Below are 18,773 nucleotides of genomic sequence, written 5' to 3' on the forward strand. Positions count from 1 at the left end.
AGCTCACTTGTTATGTCAAGAAACAACTTTGCCAAACAGCATCTACCATGCCTGACTACTGCACCAAAAAACTAGAACCGATTCATAACACAGCAGACACAACTCCTACTAGACTCAGCAAGAGAGCACACAACACGTCAGCACTTAGATCTCATCATTGGCAACAAGTCAAGAAAAGGATCTATTTCAAAATGCTCTGCATTGTTCACAGGGCAATTCACTGCCAAGGAGCAGAATTCCAGCAAGGAAAGGTTTCCATTTACAGACCAAATAGAACGCTGATGCCCAGCAATGACATACTCCTTGAATCCAAACTTTAAAAAAGAAATACGTTGGATAAGCTTTTTCCAATGAAACTATGGAACTCGCCCCCAAGGGAATACATACAATAGAGTAACACCTGACCTTCATAAAAGCAGTAAAATGATGGCTCTTTAATATGCCAAGATAACTTGGCAACCATGACCCATTGTTGAAGACAGCAGAATCATTTTGGTTACTCAACAAGCTACCTGCGTAACTGATTTGGCCCTACAACTGAGGATCACTATCATTCCCTTTCTAACCCAAACTATAATACTCCATAATCTCTGCAAACACACCACAGGCAAACCAACAAAGACATGCACATAGAGCATCTAGAACACCTTCTCCCACTGACACCAAACTCCAGACCTCTTCCAATAACTTACACAATACCAACTCAACAATGCATCCTTGCACCATGGGAAAACAAGTCCTCTGATATGGACTCTAGCGCATGCACACCCACCAACCCATACCTCCTAGAAGCAGACCCACACACAGCCACTGGGTTTTCTGAACTGCATTTACCTACACTACAGCAAAAGCATTCACTCTCAAAACAAAACCCACCCCTTCTCTTATTTTCAGGTCCACACGAGAGCCTGGAAATCACGCAAATCGCAGCAGTGCAGGTAAAAAACAGAGTAACGTAAAATAACTGTACATAAAGTAAGTAATCTAGATTGTGTTTTGTCAATCACTGATGTCGCCAATCCATATTCTCACTTTGCGTCTCCCTCGTTCATAATCTGGTCACTAACCATTATCTCCCATTCCAAGTCCCCCTTCACAGCGACTGCCCTACCAGCTGTTGCCATAACCTATGTAAAGTGTTTATGATAGAAGTACTCGCCATTCTTTCTAATAAATGATAATCCTGTGGATGCAGTCTCTTCTCTGCTTCCCCTGGATGCACACTCTCCTGAACCAGCTATGTAGGTTCTTCCGGTTGCCTCATGCTACATTAGGAAGAGGTGGGCAAGAGCAGTATCTCCTATCAAGGTTGAACTGGGGCATAAACCTGGTTCATACACCAAAGAATAAGTGGCCCACAGTCGCAGATGATATGATATGATAGGTTATTTATAACGCTCTTAATACCCAGAGGTTTCTAATCGCGAAGCGGGGATCGAACCTGTGGTGCTCCGTGTCACGTTGGGCCTGAGCTATCCTCCAGAGACTCCAGATTGCACTTTGCTCCTTTTTGAGACAGACTGTTTTAGTACACAAGGAGACTTTTTGGAAAAGATGTATTGCAAAGACTGGCCTGCTTAGACCACAATTGCTGCACCACACCATCACATTCAGTGTGCTCTTCAGGCATTGCCCTCAAGGCCCGTTCGGCCTTGTATAGAACAGATATTTACAGCCGAGGAGCTCTATGGATAAATAAAACACAAAGCTCTCACATTTCCATGGGGTATAGACAACCTTTATTGCATGAATCATTCGCAGTGAGGGTGGTCTTGGAAAAGCACCAGTTTGTGATTTGAGAATCCTGGCACACTTTCACTACACGGGAGAGCTTGTGGAGAGGGCAGGCACTTGTGTGTGCCTCTCTAGGAGGCTGTGGGTGTGTACACAAATATGAATAGGGGAGTGAATGAGAGAATGAAGGGTGAGCATAACTAAACCAATTGTGGGTGTTTGTGTTAACTAATATGCCTGTGAGCGCACGTGAGTGTAAATGAGTTACAAGTGTGCAATCCAGGAACGCTGAAGTTGCCAAGGAATTAACTAGTGGGGAGCCCGCTTGCGGGGGCCGCGTGATCCCCGAGAGTGATTTGCTTGTTTTACCCCTTGCCTCTGTTGATCACCTTCTGCAACAGGCACTCATAGCCCTCTCCCGCCAGGCCGGATGTGACAGTGGTGGGTAAGCGGGAATTAAAGCCAACCACACCTCAGCAAAGAGAAGAGCAATAACGTTGACAAACGGAGAAGAACAAAATAAAGGGTGTGCCAGAGCACGACTCGCATACTCTGTGCGGACCAGAGGAGCACACTTGGCTAGAAGACAGCATCTAGCGCTTCTGTAGCCCCGCTGGCATGGTATAGACGATAGAATACCTAGTGCTGTAACAGTGAGACATGTAGACAGGCCACATAACCCTAACCCTGAAACAGTAACCATAATGGTTAGCAGATGCTAGCTAATCGACGTAATCACCACAGCTACTAGTCTGAAGATGGAGTTTTAGAACCATGTTATAATAGCAGGGTTATGAGTTATCCTTTTACTTGTGTACCAGTCACAATTGAGAGCCATGGGTAGATGGCATAAGGTAAACTATACCCCAAAAGGGTATCTAGGCACTGATCTGATAATACTCCCATAATACTCTACCTAGCAGCTAAAGATGGTTTTAATGAATGCCTGACTGATTCCAGGGACAGCAGTTTCGAAATGTCTAGAGAGGTAGAGAGCCCCACATTCTGGCAACTATAAGTGAACATGTGTTAACTCCTTTGCTAGTCTTCTATTTGGCACCTATCCTCCTCTAGGTGCCTGACCATGCAGACATTTGTGGACAGAACCTTTAATAATTATTTGGTCTGAAGGCGGCAGCCAGTGTAGGGCTCTTCTTGCCTCAGGCAAGTGAATCCTTTTTTTAACCCCCAGATGGCACTTGCTCTGGGGTTTTGTACACCTAATCCCTCTATAGCAGTTTGGCAGAAACTACCATCTTCCTTATTATGGATTGTCAAGAGCTGAACACTTCATGGGGTGTTTCAATAATAACACATCCAGTGAATATCCCTTGATTAGGAATTTGAAATCTGTATTGGAATTCTGCATATTTGTATCTCTACTAAAAAGATGCTGGTAAAAATACAAGCACGTTAAAAGGTTTTCTTCTGAAAGGACTAAAAGGTGCTCGGGACCCCTGCCTGGGGGGGTTAATATGGGCATCTTAGATGCCCCCATTCTTAACCCATGTTTATTATAATAACCAAAAGGATCATTACTAACTCTGTTGTGCATTTTTCTTCATGAGACAGAAGCCATGTGAATCTCTCCTGCCCCATACGACTTTCATTCCCCAAAGATATTTTAAAAACAGAGAATGCAGTATTTCTGATATACTGCACATGATATTTCTTAATATCTGCTGCTATGAGCTTACAGTCCTAGTGGGGGTAAAAAGCATACATCTTTGTATTTTCGCAGACACAAAACTCCCAATTTGAGCCCTACGGGACATCTTTATATCCATGATCACTTCTGGATTTTTGATTTTCTAGGCCAGTCGATTTGATTCTCTGAACAATGTGAGAAGAGAACGAATAGATGGGGAGCTGTAGATGAGATAAAAAAGCACAGGAGACAATGAAGATATGCCAAAAAGCATAGAGGTCAATAAAGCCTCCTTGGGTGCTCTGCAGTACAAAGTCCCCTTTGGAAAGACTGAGACCCAGGGAACACTGTTGTATGGTATCTTTCAGGAGGTTAGTGAACCATTTATGTACAGAATACTGTCTAAAGCCTTTTTCGAAAAGAATGGAGTAGTATTTGGTGTTAAAGACTGTAGAGTTCCATAAGGACAACTATGGCAACCTCATTGACCATCCACAGAAATTCATTCCAGACACTTACCAGTGCTGTTTTGGTCCAGTGAATGTGCCTAAATACCAAACAAATGTGTGATGAGAGGCACTCTTCTTCTGGGTTGGATGGTAAATGATCCACAGCAACTTTTCTTTTGAAGAAACTCGGGTATGTAGGCGAGGTCAGTGAGGCGCCTTCAGTTATGGACATTGGGTGGCTAATACATTGTACTTACATTTGAGGTGAAACATTTCTAGCGCAGACCTAGCTTGGAAGCAAGGGAGCACTGTACAAGTTGTTGAGGGTAAAACATAAAGCAAGGAAGGGGGTTACAACATGTGGCATTGAATGATTCGGGCATGTGTTGCGGAAACGCGGGGTGTTTAGAGAGACGTCTCAACTAAGTGTACACTGTCCTTGCTTTTATTAAAATGAATTGGTTCTTTCTAGATAGACAAAGGACTTCTGTGTTAGGACTTCTTCATAAATTCTGACCGCTCCCCAGACCCCCTCCAAAATACATGAAATGTCTCTGTAGAGCTTGCTTAAAACCCACTCCTTCATATGAGTGCATCGTGATATGGTAACAGCCCAGATTGCGAACATCTTATCATGGTCCTGCCAATAATTTTAATTTCCAATAAAATTGAATGCTTTTAAGGAGTATTTAAGTAAATGCATTTACATGAGCGGGATGCTCTGGGCATGATGCTTGAGAACCCCGGAGGACATCCAGACAAGGGCTCCTGTCCCTGAGAAGAGTTCAATCAACAACCTTCCCTCTGGTTTTCTAGTTTTGAGGGGGGAGACCGTCGTGGCTGTCTGCATTGCTGTACCATGTGTCTGAGGCTCCCTGTGATTGTGCAGCACATTGATCTGTAGGTCTGCGTGGAACATGCCCGATTAATGAAACCTACCATATATGCACTCTAGGCAGGGAACAGTGAATTAAGATGAACAATTATGACGGATGGGATGGGTTGTATGCAGCTTGTCTGTAACAAAGGCAACCCACAATTCAGTACAAGTACGGAAATGAACGCTCTCCCCACACTCAACCATTTGGCAAGTCCACACACACCCCCAGATAGGTTGGGCTGCACGCAGGGGTCTACCGATGGCGGGAAGTCATTCCCAAGGAAAAAGCCAGAAGAGCAGGTTCTACTTTGCAGCAATGATGTTGGCAAAAGTGTGTAGTTTGATGTTAAATCTGGTTCTCGTTTCTGTTGGACTTCTGAGTACACCCATTGAAATACCACCCACTGGGGCTGTACTGGGTGGTGTGGGAGGGGCTAGAGATGCTGGGGAGTCAAATTGTGTATATGTTGATTCATATGGTAGCTCATGAATAAGCGGGAGATAGATAGGATGTCCCATCACAGAGCAAGAGGCCGCCTGCCGAGGCCAGGGAGCCATGCCCAGGGAAGAGTTCTGATTCATCCCAGTGCTACTATCTGGTTCTGAAGCATCTTGAGTGCACTGCCAAGCTCAGCATTCATCAGGAAGAGGGTCAACACTGGCAAGGGAGGTGATGATACGTGTATAGATGTCGATGCCAGTCAGGAACACCTGTTCGTTCAAGTACTCATTGTGGTCATGCAACAGGATTGGTGTCCGGTTCATTGGGGAGAATCCAATTGCAGGGACGCCGGCCTAAAAAACAAGAGACAACAACAATTTTTTACGTTTTTAAATAAGACAATCTGTGCCTTCATACATCACAACAAAGACGGTCTTGCTTGTTCATGCCGTGCCTATCCCCTGGTAACACAAGGCTGGAGAAGGGAAACTCCATCCCATGCCAATCAGGCGTGAAAGCATGAGCTGCAATTCCACTCTAAGCTCGGATGACCAAATGGGCCAAAGAGCTCATGCTTCTTCATTCTGGGCTCCTCGGAGAATCAGGAAAAGTCCCATTCTCTATTAAATCACATGGGCTTCAGGCGTATGGCAGGGCAAAGCCCCAGATGTATTTGTTCTGTATTTCCTATCATTTTAAACAATTACTGACACATTTGTTGGATTCATTTTCATTAAGCTATGCATGAGTCATCGTTGTATTACAGCTCAGTGATGCAGAAATATATCTTGTGTAAACTATTCTCAAGACAAGTTGATGGAAGTGGGATTAAAAAGAACAAATACAATTTGTGGGATCATACTACATACACGTAAGGTATGGGCCCGCCTGTTAGTTAGGTAGGTAGCCAATAGGCAGCCCACATCACCCCTTGAGTAAAATCAGATGTGTTGCGTGGAGGCTACTGCCGGCAGAATAATGCCTTGTGCTGCGAGGTAATCCGAGCAGGATCCATATGAGGGTTGTGCCAGGGTAAGGCATGGTAGGAAAGTCAAGGCCTATATGTTCAAAGTGTTGTGCAGTTATATTAATGCTCCAAAGAATATCGAGCCCAGCTGGGATCAGAAAACTCCATGCCTGACACTTGGTATCGCTTAAAGTAGGTAGTGATAATATAATGAATGGCAAGTCACAGCAATTTAGGACGCAGCTCATCTCTTGCTCAGTTGTTAGGAAGATTTCCTTTATGTAAATCTTGCCCTCTCTGTCCTGAACCTGCCAGCTCTACTGCTGGGGACTCACTGTTATTTTTAAATTGAATTTGAAGGCAACAAAGACTATTTTATTTAATCGGATTCTTCTTTCCCCCGATCGTAGAAGGTTGGGAGGATTCTCCAACATCATCCTCCTTAATGTAGCGGATGATGTACTGGTCCTCGGAAGAGCATGGCCAGTCGAAATCTGAGAGCTGGTCAGGAACTAGTAAAGCACTGGTATGACCAGAAGGACTCTGAGGTAGAGTTCCCTCCATGACAGCAGGTGATTGTCATAGTACCAGTAAGGCCCAGAGCCAAGTGGACAGACCCCTACAAGATTATTGATAAACTTGGATAGGTCAATAAGGGTATTGTAAAGGAGGCCCCTCGTGTCTTTAACACAAACAGATTGAATGCTTTTCATCCATAGGACCGAAATAAGAGAACGACTCTTAGCCTCAGCCAAAGAGAAAGATGAGTGACTTTACGTAATCCCCTAAGGGGTAGCCCCCTCTCCAAAACAGACACTGAAGCAGCAGAGTGAGTGCACATCTTGGAGCCACCATGATATAGACAGTGGTGATAGTGTACCTGTGAAAAGCAGGGCCTACAGGATGTCAGATTCTGTAATGAACCACAAAGTCAGAAGTGCATACGTTTTTGGATCTAACAGTGATTTAACACTTATTCCATGGCATAGTGCAGTTGCACTAGTACCAAAGACAGGGTCTAAGGACGTAGGGTTCTGTGTGAACTACAGGGCCTTAAAATCATTCACCATGATTGATGCTCATCAGTTTACAGATGAGCTGGTGGACAATCTTGGCTCAGCCCAACACATTTGACCTCAACTCGGGCTATTTGCAAATAGCCTCACTGACCATGCGAGGCAGAAGACACACTTCTCAATCCCAGAAAGCCTCTACCAATTTAGGGTGCTGCATTTGGGCCAAAAGAATGTACCTGCCAGCTTTCAGACATCACTGAATCATGTGCTGAATGAGCTAGACAATTTTTGCATGGCAATTATGGATGTGGATGACATAGCAGTCTACAGCCCCACTTGGGAAGAACACCTTGGGCATGTGGTAAGAGGGGGTAAAATACAGCCTCTACCTTGTAAAGTGCAAGCAGTACAAAACAGAGGGACTCCTACTACTTAAATCAATGTGAGAACCTTTTTTTGCCTCACAGGGTACTATAGGATCGTTATAGCTGTGCACCATAACCTTACTGTTAAATCTTCAGTCAAATTACCTAACAAGGTAAAATAGAATACAACGCATGTCAGAAGGCTTTTCCAGGATTGAAAGATGCCCTTTGCCAGGCTCCTATCTTGAGAACCCCAGATTACCAGAAACCTTTTAGTGTGCAAATCGAGGTCTCTCAGAGACATAATTGGTGCAGCCTTGAGTCACGTAGATGACAATGGTAGGGAGCATGCTATCTATTTAATCAGAAAACAGCTTAAAGATAGTGAACTGAGGTAGGCCACAGTGGTAAAAGAGTGTTTATCATTGTGTGGTCTCTGAAGAAGTTTAAGCCCTACCTGTTAGGGGCTATTTTCAAGATTCAGACAGACCACAAACCCATAATGCGTCTGATCAATATGAATGGGGGAAATCCAAACTGTAAGGTGGTCCATTAGCCTTCATGGCTTCAACTTCACCATAGAGCATAGGCGAGGATCCCAATATATTAATATATTAATGCAGGTGAGCTGTCCAGAAAGTAAAACTGACTGTACCAGGAGACCCATCCAGAGGTGGATTACATCCCCCCCTGTCCCTGAGCATGGGGATGGGGGTGTTAAGGAGATTTACTTTAAGCAAATCTTACAGTCTCTGTCCTGAGCCTCCCAGCACTACTGCTGGACTCACTGAGATTTATTTAATTGACTTTGAAGGCGAAACATTGTTTTTATCTCATTTGCCTCACTCACCACCTGTATTCACTTTTTTGGTGGGGACACTGGAACATCTTTTTAAGGTACCAGGAAGGGGAGACATCTCTCCTTTGTTTTGGTATCCATGCTTCTCTGATGGCAGTGGTGGGCCCTTTTTGCAATGAGCTTCTGGGTTCACTAGGTAGCCCCTACCTCTAACTTTGCAGGAGTAGTCTTATTTATATGAAGTGTGGTTTTACCTGTGCCGTATAAGCCATTTTACATGGAGTGCTGTGAGGACCCTGTATCCCCTTTTCTTTGTCCTACGCAGCCCTTTTGCTACTTTCCAGGGATCCTTTCAACAGGCTGGTGGCAGTTGTTCCATTGTTACCCATTTTGTGGCTGCATTGCCTTTTCAGCTGTGATAATGCAGAGAAAAGGATCATATACTCAAAATGGCCTGTCCACGTGTTTGTTTAAAACCCTGTTCAAGATTGCCTGTCCTTTGTTGGCCATTGATCTACCTTGCTAGGTGGGGGAGGGACCCCTTTCTTCTTGGACCTTGGCAAGCTTCTTGCAAGATGCCGAAAAAGGCTCTCCTTTTGTGCATTAGCTAGTAGGATGTGGGGAGAGGGGTTCTCAGCCCCCAATCCACATTCCTCCAGGAGCTTGGATATTGCTGGGCACATTCTGGGAGGCTGGTTGTCCACTATTAAGCAGTCACCTCCACATTTGAATGCAGAAAATGCCCTTTTGGAGGGCTGGGGTCCTCCCCAGTCCAGATTCTGGATAGAATGTGATGAGTTGGACCCAGAAATCATGGCGACCACTGGAGCTGAGCAGACCTAAAGAAATAAACATCTCAGGGACACCAGAAGATTGCTGCAGAAACCATCATTGGCTCAGTCAACGCTACCAGTTTGAAAATCTCGACTGTCTATTCAGCAGGGAAGACCTCTGCAAAATGCTTTGTTCCTTTGACTGGTGGGGCCAACTATTAACTTGCTCTGCTCGAAGTACATCACCTGCTTTCGGTCCTCACAGCATGCATCTTTGCATTTTCTCTGGAATTCTGAGATCCAGCTGTTCTTCATTGTAAAGACTCACAGCTGCCCAAATGGCTGAAACTCATCATGGGCAGCCCCATGGCTGTGCTGGTACACAGGAAATACATTGTGCTGCCCTCCACTAGGAGACAAGCCTACTGGAAGACTGAAATCCTGCCACTGAGCTGCTGAGTGCCTCCTGACTCTGCCTGTGGTCAATGCAAGATGTGCAATTGTGAAATCCTCAATGAGGGTTCTTTCCTTTGTCATGGCACCGAACCTGGGAGTCCCCCCCCCTACCCCTCGAGGACTCCACAGAAACCTACAGACATCCAATGGTGATCACCTTTGAACCCATGACCTTGCACGGCAACAATGACAGTGACACACGTCTCCCCCAGTGATTTACTGTTGCATGGGACCTTTCTTAACTTTCCAGGGGCTCTGTTAGATTGATTTTCATTTTTATGTGCAATCCCCTTCACATGTAAGTCCCCCAGTGCTTTTTGCTGGACTACTGGATTTTTTTAGTCAGTCCTCCTGAGTAAGTGGGAACCTTTTTACACACTCACTTATTCTCACTATTCCTGTACCCTATCGCTTGGATCCTTTTGTGCTTCTTTTTATACCTTTTTCTTGGAGTCCTGCTTTTCTCCATGTTTTGTGGCATCTGTCTTTGACCTCTGCAGCACACAGCACACTGTGCAGTGTTGCTGGGAGCCCACTGGGCTTCTCTTTTACATTTCAGTTATATTCCTTGTGAGAACACATGTTCCCAAGGGCCGGGGGCTATTTAGTGTAGTTCCTTATTTATCCCATTTCTCACTGCTCCTGTAATGTTTTGGTTACAGTGACAAGCTAGTCTGAATGGCTAGTGGCAGTGGCTTTGACCTACCTACTTTTGTGCAATTTTTACTACCAGAACATACTCACAGCCACGGTAGGGCACAGAAGGGTCACCATAGATGGTGACAGTGTTCTTTTCTGCCAATTCAAGATGGCTTGTCCTTTCTTGGCCCTTCTTCTGTCGTGCATGGTGGATGAGGTCCTGGTTTTACTTTTGTATTCAGCGGGATCCCTTTGTGAAGCCCACCAAGGCCCCAGTGAGTCTGTGACGACAGGTAACAGGGGAGTACTCTGAAATTCTGCTGTCCTTTGTTTTCTGCTGTGCCTGACTTGAACCAGTTACAACTGGGATGCTGGCTGTCCTGAATGGACAGACACTATCCACAGTTTGAATCATGCATGGGTGCTGATTGGCTGGGTTCCTGCATAAGAGTCATGGATCCTGAGGCTGAAGACAAGTTGGCCACTGGAACTGAAGAATTGATGAGGAGGAACAGGAGAGACACCAACAGCAACTTCCAGTCGACTGGAGATGTCTTCTGATGTTCGACCTCTTCTTCCAAGCTTCGGGAGAGCCCCGAAAAGGATGACTCTCTCCCTTATACTGGTCGGTTTAATCAATCTCAATCCAACATGCATTTCGAGCCATCCCAGCTGTGACCTTCACGGACTGTAAACCGCCAATATACCTGTGGCCACTGTGCAGTGCATCGTATTCCAAAGATAGAGTCCCCACAAAACATTGGTGGACTTGTTCTGCACCTGCAGAGACAAGATTCCACTCCTTAAAGTGCATTTGCCAGAGTGCTGGACCGAGAAAGCAAGACAAATCGACTGGGCGCTAACTGTTCTTCACTGGTGCTCTGAAAAGGGTGCCAAAATCACAGAACCATGAGTCCAAAACGCAACCCTAGGTAAAAGGCAGTTTGAAGATGCTTAAAGTCTTGAAAAGTAGCAGAAGTCAAACGTTCTTGTGAATACTTTCTAGTCTGTAGGAGAGAAGATACAAGAAGATTTAACCAACGTTGGAGACCCTGATGAAGGGCTCCCTAAAAGGAAATGAGCAGCAGCTTGAATCGGAGGTAAGAGGGGGCTGCCCTGGACAACTCTACATGCACTCAAATTCTCCTGAGCGACTTTCTGGAATAAGGTAAGCAATACCTTTTTCCCCACAGTACCTTAAGTTTGAAGAAAACATTTGTGCTGGATGCTGCGCGGGGTTGCAGCTCTGCACCCGACTGTCATGATGCCTACCCCCGGGCATCAGGACCAAGCCCATCAGCTCCGGGAGCAGGCATCCAGATACTTAATAAAACCCCAACAGCCCCGGCTGGGGGCTGTTTGGGTTCAGTCCTGGCGCCTTAGGCGCCAGGCTCATCATAGAAATCAGTCCTGGCGCTATAGGCGCCAGGCTCATAGACTTTACTTACCTGATGCAGACCATGCTGCTAGTGAGTCTAAGCCAACGTGAGGCCTGGATGGGACTATTTTATTACAGGGACTATTTTTTACTTGGGCGTGGTTCTAGGGAACTTCTTACCTGGAACTACTTTGGAGACTATTTAAGCCACACCCGAACAACAGCACACGCTTTGCGTTATTCTGCATCCAGCAGCGTAACGCTCACCGTGCCTACAGTCTGCATCCAGTCTTCTGCCACACCCGCCTTGAAGCTGGAGCTCCTAAAACAAAGAGGAAGGAAGAAAAGGACAAGGTTAGAAAACAAACTTTTTTCGAATTCCTCACCTGATTCCAGATTCATCTCACCTCCGGACCTGGAAAGAACATCATTTCTGTACGCGTCGCATATCCAGCTGCAGCGCCGCACCATACTCACCAGTCCTCGCAGTATCTTTCGATTCGGCGCTGCCTCCATCATTTCTTCGCCGAACTCCGGGACCTGGGGGACAAAAGAAAACAACAAGGTGAGCCGAGAAAACCAACAAATATAACTCTTACCACCATAGACTTACCTGATTTACCACTGGAGGCATTATTCTATAACTCTCCACATCTTCATGTGCCGCACCTGCAAAGAGAGAGAACACGTTAAACACGTGCAACATTTACCGGACAGCGTCGGGTAATACAGACTCTTACCTGAGCGTCACCAGCTGCCACGAGAGCATCTTCTCACGATCTCAGCTGCAAGACAAGGAAGGAAGGGGGGACAAGAGTGAAACATCGGACATATTGAACTCTATGAACTTGATACTTACTGGACCTTGCCAGGAACCTCAGAGTCAATACTCTCCGGAACTCTTCCACGCCTTCAAACCAGTGAAGTAACTGGCATCAACGCGCCCCTGCAATCCATGCAGGATGGAGAGCCCATCTTTCAAGAATATAAGGTGAGATTGCCGAGAGGGCACTTCCGAGGTGATTAGTTGGGAGGACTGTGGGGGGTGCCATCACTTGAATCCACGGGTGGCTAAATCCATCCCTCCACTTGCAGAAGAATACTTCTACGGGTCAAGCAGACAAGATTAGGAGGGCCAGTCCAGTCAGTCATCTCTCCACTACGCATCACGTTGGTGGAGACCGCAGCCGTCCGGATCCGACCGACGCCCCTGTGGGAGCCAGGTGAGCGTAACTCCAACCTCCAGATTCCTTGGTTTTATGACAAAAGGCAGGACAATGGACAGGATCTCTCAGCAGTAGTCTCGAGGTAGGATCTCTGGCCCGGCTTTCATCATCTTCTCTGGTCACTCTGTGGTTGTGGTGCCTTTTCTGCAGCACCAACAAAGGATGCAATTTGCCAGGTCAATCTTCTTCTCTTCCTACAGTCCCACACAACGCTGAGGGAGTCTAGGCAAGTTGGATCTGATCTCTGGAGTGTCCTTGAGGGCTCAGCAAAATTTGGATGGATTCAGCCTTTCCACGACGTTGCACTCGAAATGGGTAGCAGGTCTCCTGGTATTGGGGTTCAGCAACACTGGAATCTCACAGGACCTCGGGAGATGGCCCAAATCAATGTGCCGTTTTGTGACTGGTTGTTACCACCAGTCAAAGAGAAGGAGGAGTCCTCTTCGGAGTTCCTGTTTTCTGTGCGACAGAGGGTCAGGACAGCAGTGGTCACTTCACCATGTTGCAAAGGGTCTGTAGGTGTCTCTGGTCATCTTTTTCTTCGGTTACTTTAGCTTCCAGTAGTCGACTTGCTTTTCACTCCAGGAGCCTCACCTTTTATACAGTTCCAGCACTCTCTCTTTTGCAATATTCCTCAGCAGTTTACAGAAAGGCACACTGGGCTCTCTAATCGGGACAGCCAGATCCCCAGTGGGAGCTGAAAACTCCTCCCCCACTTCCTGCCTGCCCAGACACACTGCAGCCTAGGCGGAGCCACCAAAGGTTTCCCGCCAAAGACAAAACACGCACACACCGGCCTACCCCTCCCAGAGTTGTAGAAGAAGGGCTAACAAAGAACAACCACGCTAGTAATGGCAAAAAAAAGAAGGGAGGCCCCAAGTTGGGGCTATGGTCATAACCTGTGGTAGAAAGATCACACAACAGTTGGTAGGACATGTCCACTGCCACCAGCCATAACTAGGAGTTTGTCTATGTGTCATAAAAGTCACAGGAGCAGAAAGTAGAGGGATACTAAGTATCCCTTTGGCACTCCACATAAGGTTGTGTGTGCCAATCTCTCAGACTATAATGTTTTTGGGAGAGATAATAAGTATCCCTCTATCATGAAGAACTGTTGTTACTCAAGGATAAAGGAATGCATAACAAAGGAGGACCCTAAGGGTCCCCAGCAACTCTGTCCATAAGGAGTTGTGTGCTACAATAGTAAATTACAGATGACTTTAAGTGTTAGAGAGGAAAGTAGACTCTATAGGACAGGTAAAAATACAAAGAATAGAGTTCCAAAAGACAGTGCCCACAAGAATGAATGAGTGGAAAAAAGGCTCCACTCATTCAGGATTACAGAAAAAGGTCCAGAAGTCCAGCAAACAGGGCTGTGGGTCTCACTAGGCGAGGGGATGAAGCATACAAATTATAAATCTCCCTAACACCCTTTCCTTCAGGTCCATATTTCTGTGCTGGATTTTGTAACATTTGGGAAGTAGAAGATCAAGAAAAGCAATGAAATGTTCTGTGAAACATATTTCAGTAAATTAAGGTTGTTTTCATTGTTGTTCAGGTGGCTATTTGAGTATTTGTTGGCAGAGTGAGCATTGACTAGGCAAAACTTCCAGGAGTTTGGGTCATGTTTGCTAGTAGCGCAGAATAGTGAGAAAGGTGTTCTTGGTGGGAGCAGCACCCTTGAGGGTCAAGTGACCAATCAGGCTCACTAATGGGTGATTGGTGGGATTAAGGGTACGGAGGGACTTTGCCTTGGGGTAGATGGAGCTAAAGTGGCAAAGGTACCCATTCAATTTGAAAGATATGGTTGCTTTAACAGTGGTCAAAACTGAAAGGTTTGAGGAGACTCCACGGGTAAATCTACAAAGGTTTTTGTCCACTGTTGCTCACGGTGGGCTTCCTTAAGTGGTGCACCCTCCATGTAATGTACTAATTCTTCAATCACCTCCGTGTAAGTAGAAATTATAAAATTGTGAGGATAGCAGTGACAAGTGATTCAGTGAAGGAGTAAATGCTCTCTGAATGAAAAATGGGCGGTGACCATGCTTCTGGTATTGGGGCATGAGAAGTTTTATACAAAAAGTGAGTGGGCTAGGAGTGGAGAAGGAGTTGTTTGTAGTTCCTTTTCACACTCTTATATTTAAGGTTATGAGGGAGTGATACCTTAGGTCTGTTGGTGCCGACAGGGGATATGCTGGTGCACATGGAGCAGGCCCAGGAAGGGGGGTAGAGGATGGAAGGGGAGGCAGGAGGTTTGGAAAAAAAAGGAGCCAGTCTATGGTGCATAGATATGCTAGGTAGGTTGGGCAAATGCTTACTTGGTGTAGGGTGGACAGGGCCAGTAGAGAGGGTGCTCTGCACTGGGTGGTGGCAGCTTGCAATTCTAGCCAATTTCACTGGTCTGTAGTGAGAGTCCACCTACACCTCATTGTGGTTCCATAAGGGATCCACCAGGTTCTTTGGCTGAGTGGAGGGGAAGTGATACTGACGAAGTGGCATACAGGCTTTACTTTTTGCTAATATCCATTCACCAGGCTGCCCTAGGATCAGAATAACACTGGCCTGGACATATGGGCAGGGGCCAACCTATCCCAGGCAAATCACTGGGACAACAGGAGGCATGTAGGAGAGCACAGTTGACACTGCCTCCTCACCACACTGTCTACAGCATCTTGAAGCAGGTACCTGGAACACAGTTCATTTTAAGGACATGCCACTCACTCACCCTGCGGTGAATCCCCAACATGACAATGGGGTACTGGGCCACAGATTAACAATCTTCAGGGCAGAGGGGGTAAAGAAGAGGCTGGCATGAGGTGGTAGGAGGGGGCAGGCTGAGGTAGGCTTTCTGGAAGCATGCAATGGGTATAGACCTGCTCACTGGAACTCCTGTAGCGCTGGTCTGATTTTCAAGCAACTAACATGTTACAATCACGTTCGCTCCCTATTTTTATTTTGAGTAAAACACTGCAGTTTCAAGTTTCAATTTAGGAATGATGTCCCCAAAAATACTAACCCGATAAGTACGCTTAAGCATCACTCCTTTCTTGTACCGCCTCAATCTAAAACAATTGAAGACTGTGTTAGGGAGAATTTTCCTGAGAGACCTCCAGCACTTTTACTGGAATACTTTTTTTTTTGGTTGCTTTCCTTTCCTGAGTGAGTGGGACTTTTACCACTCACTCATTCTTTTTGCTCCGAGATGAGAACTCTATTTTTTCCTGCTACTATATTCTTTTTATTTTTAATGAAGCCATGCTTTCCTCCATGTATTTCACTACAGGCATTCACTTATTTTTATATTTTTATTGTTTGCTTTTTAGGCGTTTATACAGGAAGTAAATACTGTTTCAAAGCGCCCAAACCTACTATGCCTTGTGAGTGTTCAGAATGTGCAAGTACATAAGGGAGGGGGAATGGGCTAGGTGCTGTGGTGCTCATGGGTGAGGAACAAGTGAAGTGCAATGTAAGGTAAGTGTGAGCCTCCAGGGTGGAGGGCGAGCCGAGGCAAGTGCTGAGGACAGACAGAAGCTGGGGGCGATTCGGTGTGGGAGGTCAGGGCCCACATGATGCATAAGGTCCCTGAACACCAAACCAGCACTTGTGAGATTAGCAGAGGAGAGTCGGGGGTGGGAGGGCTAGGTAAAGAGGAAAGTCTTGAGGAGCTTCTGGAATTTAAAAAAGTCCTGCTCAAGACGAAGAGGGAGGGGTAGGCTGTTCCAAAGAAGGGAGCCAGCTGAGGAAAGCGATCAACCTCCTTCCATCTGTATAGCGAAATGCTTTACACACACAGAGTTGGTGCCAAAGGAGCGCAGGAGTCTAGAGGTGGAATATTTAGTAAGAGAGAGTTGGAGATAGTGTGGTCCCAGACAGCCTTGTGGATGATACAGAGGGATTTTAATTTAATTTGTGAAGCAACCGAGAGCCAGTGAAGACTTTTTAGGGCAGGAGAAATGCAGTCCCTGGACTTGAGGCCAAGGAGAAGTCCTGCTGCCCTATTCCAGATTAGCTGGAGAGGCCGCAGAGTGGAAAAAGGAAGATTCAGGAGGAGGCTATTGCAATAGTCGTGATCAGAGAGAACCAGGGCTCGCGCAACATTGAGCTTCTGGGGGAAGGTGAGAAAAGAAAGAATTCCTTTGAAAAGGAAGAGCTGAAAGTGGGACTTCTTGGCAATGCCCTGAGAGTGAGGGAGGAAGGAGAGAGAGAGGAGTCGAAGATGACTCCAAGGTTTCTGGCTTCAGAAGAGGGAGCAGGGGAAGAGCCAATGGAGGAAGGCAAGAGTGAAGGGAAGAAGCCATGAGCAGGGGTCACAATGGGAAGAATCTCTGTTTTGCTGGCATTACGACAGAGATCATTGGAAGGGCACCAGGCCTCTATGGCAGAAAGGCAGTCAGGGATTATAGAAGGTGCAAGAGGGTCAGCAGGAAGTTTGAAGAAGAGTTGTGTCATCAGCATAACACTGGAAGTTGGAGGTCATGAAGGACATGAGAAGCGATTGCTGAGTAAAGTAGATGTTAAAAAACCAAGGCGAGAGGATAGAGCCCTGGGAGACACCACAAGTGGAGAAGGAAGTAGGAGGTGAGAAGGTGCCCAGGATGACTTGAGGAGTATCAGTAAGGAAGGAGGTCAGCCAGTCCAGTGCCAGTTCCGAGATACCAAGGGTGTCGTGGAACCTTTGTATGAGGATGGAGTGGTTGACCGTGTCAAATGCAGATCAAGAAGGACGAGGACAGCTGGGGAGTTTGAATTCAGCGATGAGACCAGTTCTTCACGGGTGTTCAGGAGAGCAGTTTCCATATCTCTGGAGCTCGGAATCCAGATTGATGGTCGTGTAGACCACCAACAAGTTAAGTGTGAGAGTTGAGTTGGAACAGGACAAACTTCTCCAGCAGTTTCCCCAGGAAGGGGGTGATGGAGATAGGGCGGTAGTGGGCTGGACAGGTAGGGTCTGCTGATGGCTTTTTAAGGAAGGGGCACACAAGGGAGTGCTTGAGGGAGGAGGGGAAAGAACCAGTAGCAAAGAAGTGGTTACAGAGATCAGCAAGTGCAGGGGCAAGAGAGCCAATGTTGTCCTTGATGGTTCTGGAAGAGCAAGGGGAAACCTGTTTGGAAGAGACGTTCATGGAGCGGACAACTCTGGTGACTTCATCAGGTGAGACAAGTGCAAAGGAGGAGAAGGAAGACGGAGGAGGGTGAGTGGTTAAGGGTGAGGGATGGGTTGGGAGAGTGTGTAACAAGGCTGTTCTGGATATCCTGAGCTTTGGTGGTGAACGGGGAGTGCATTGCAGAGGGCCTGAGAGGGAGTAGGGGAGGAGGAGGATACTGCGGGAGGGTTGGCTAGTTCCCTGCAGATTTTGAAAAGTTCACCCATATTGTTGGATGTGCCAGATACCCGTGCCTGAATGTGGGCCTTTTTCTTGGCACGGATAGAGAGTCTGTATTGCTTTGGAGCAGATGGCAGGCCAGTTTGTCAGAGGGTGCACCTGCGGTTTACGACTTCTGTTCCGCAGCTATGACACTTTCGTGTCAGGGCTGAACATTCAGAGTCGTACCAGGTGTTGTGCTTAGAGGCAGGTTTCAAGCAGATCCTCATGACTGAGGCAAGAATGTCAAGGTTGTTGGTGATGGACGGGCGTTAGTTGCTGAGAGCAGTGTCGCTGGTAGAGTCGATTTGGGGGGGCAAGGGGAGTATGTGTAGTGTTGTTGGGTAGTCCCTTGGGCTTCCCTTCCTATTCTTTATTACTTTGTCCTTAGAACTACTGTTCTCAAGTATAGTAGGATACCGTTTATCTTACCATTCTTTTTGTGGGATCAGCACACACCACCTTATGTGGAGTGCTGAGAGGCTGAATTGTAACCCACTGCTCCTGTAACTTGTATAGTTGCAGTAACAGACAAACCTAAATGGCTGGTGGCAGTATATACCTTTTTACCATTTTTGCGTTAGTTACTCACATGCTGTTTTCACAGCTGCAGTACTGCACCCACAGGTGTCCATTTT

The 18,773-nt window shown here is 46.4% G+C and overlaps 1 protein-coding gene across 4 annotated transcripts in view; it reads right to left on the minus strand.

Moving 5' to 3' along the window:
• Positions 1-1,722: 1,722 nt before the first annotated feature.
• ACY1 (aminoacylase 1) overlaps positions 1,723-18,773 on the minus strand; it is a 247,772-nt gene continuing 230,721 nt past the window's right edge. For 2 of the 4 annotated variants that reach the window (XM_069644012.1, XM_069644011.1), the window contains exon 15: positions 5,205-5,506. In XM_069644012.1, the coding sequence (XP_069500113.1) occupies positions 5,342-5,506 (165 nt within the window). In that variant the 3' untranslated portion in view covers positions 5,205-5,341. Of the gene's footprint in view, positions 5,507-18,773 lie in introns of all 4 variants that reach the window. The other 2 variants (XM_069644009.1, XM_069644010.1) reach the window with 2 other exon arrangements.

The sequence above is a fragment of the Ambystoma mexicanum genome, chromosome 2p, assembly GCF_040938575.1.
Source record: "Ambystoma mexicanum isolate Mex_15411 chromosome 2p, UKY_AmexF1_1, whole genome shotgun sequence".
Taxonomy (NCBI): Eukaryota; Metazoa; Chordata; class Amphibia; order Caudata; family Ambystomatidae; genus Ambystoma; species Ambystoma mexicanum.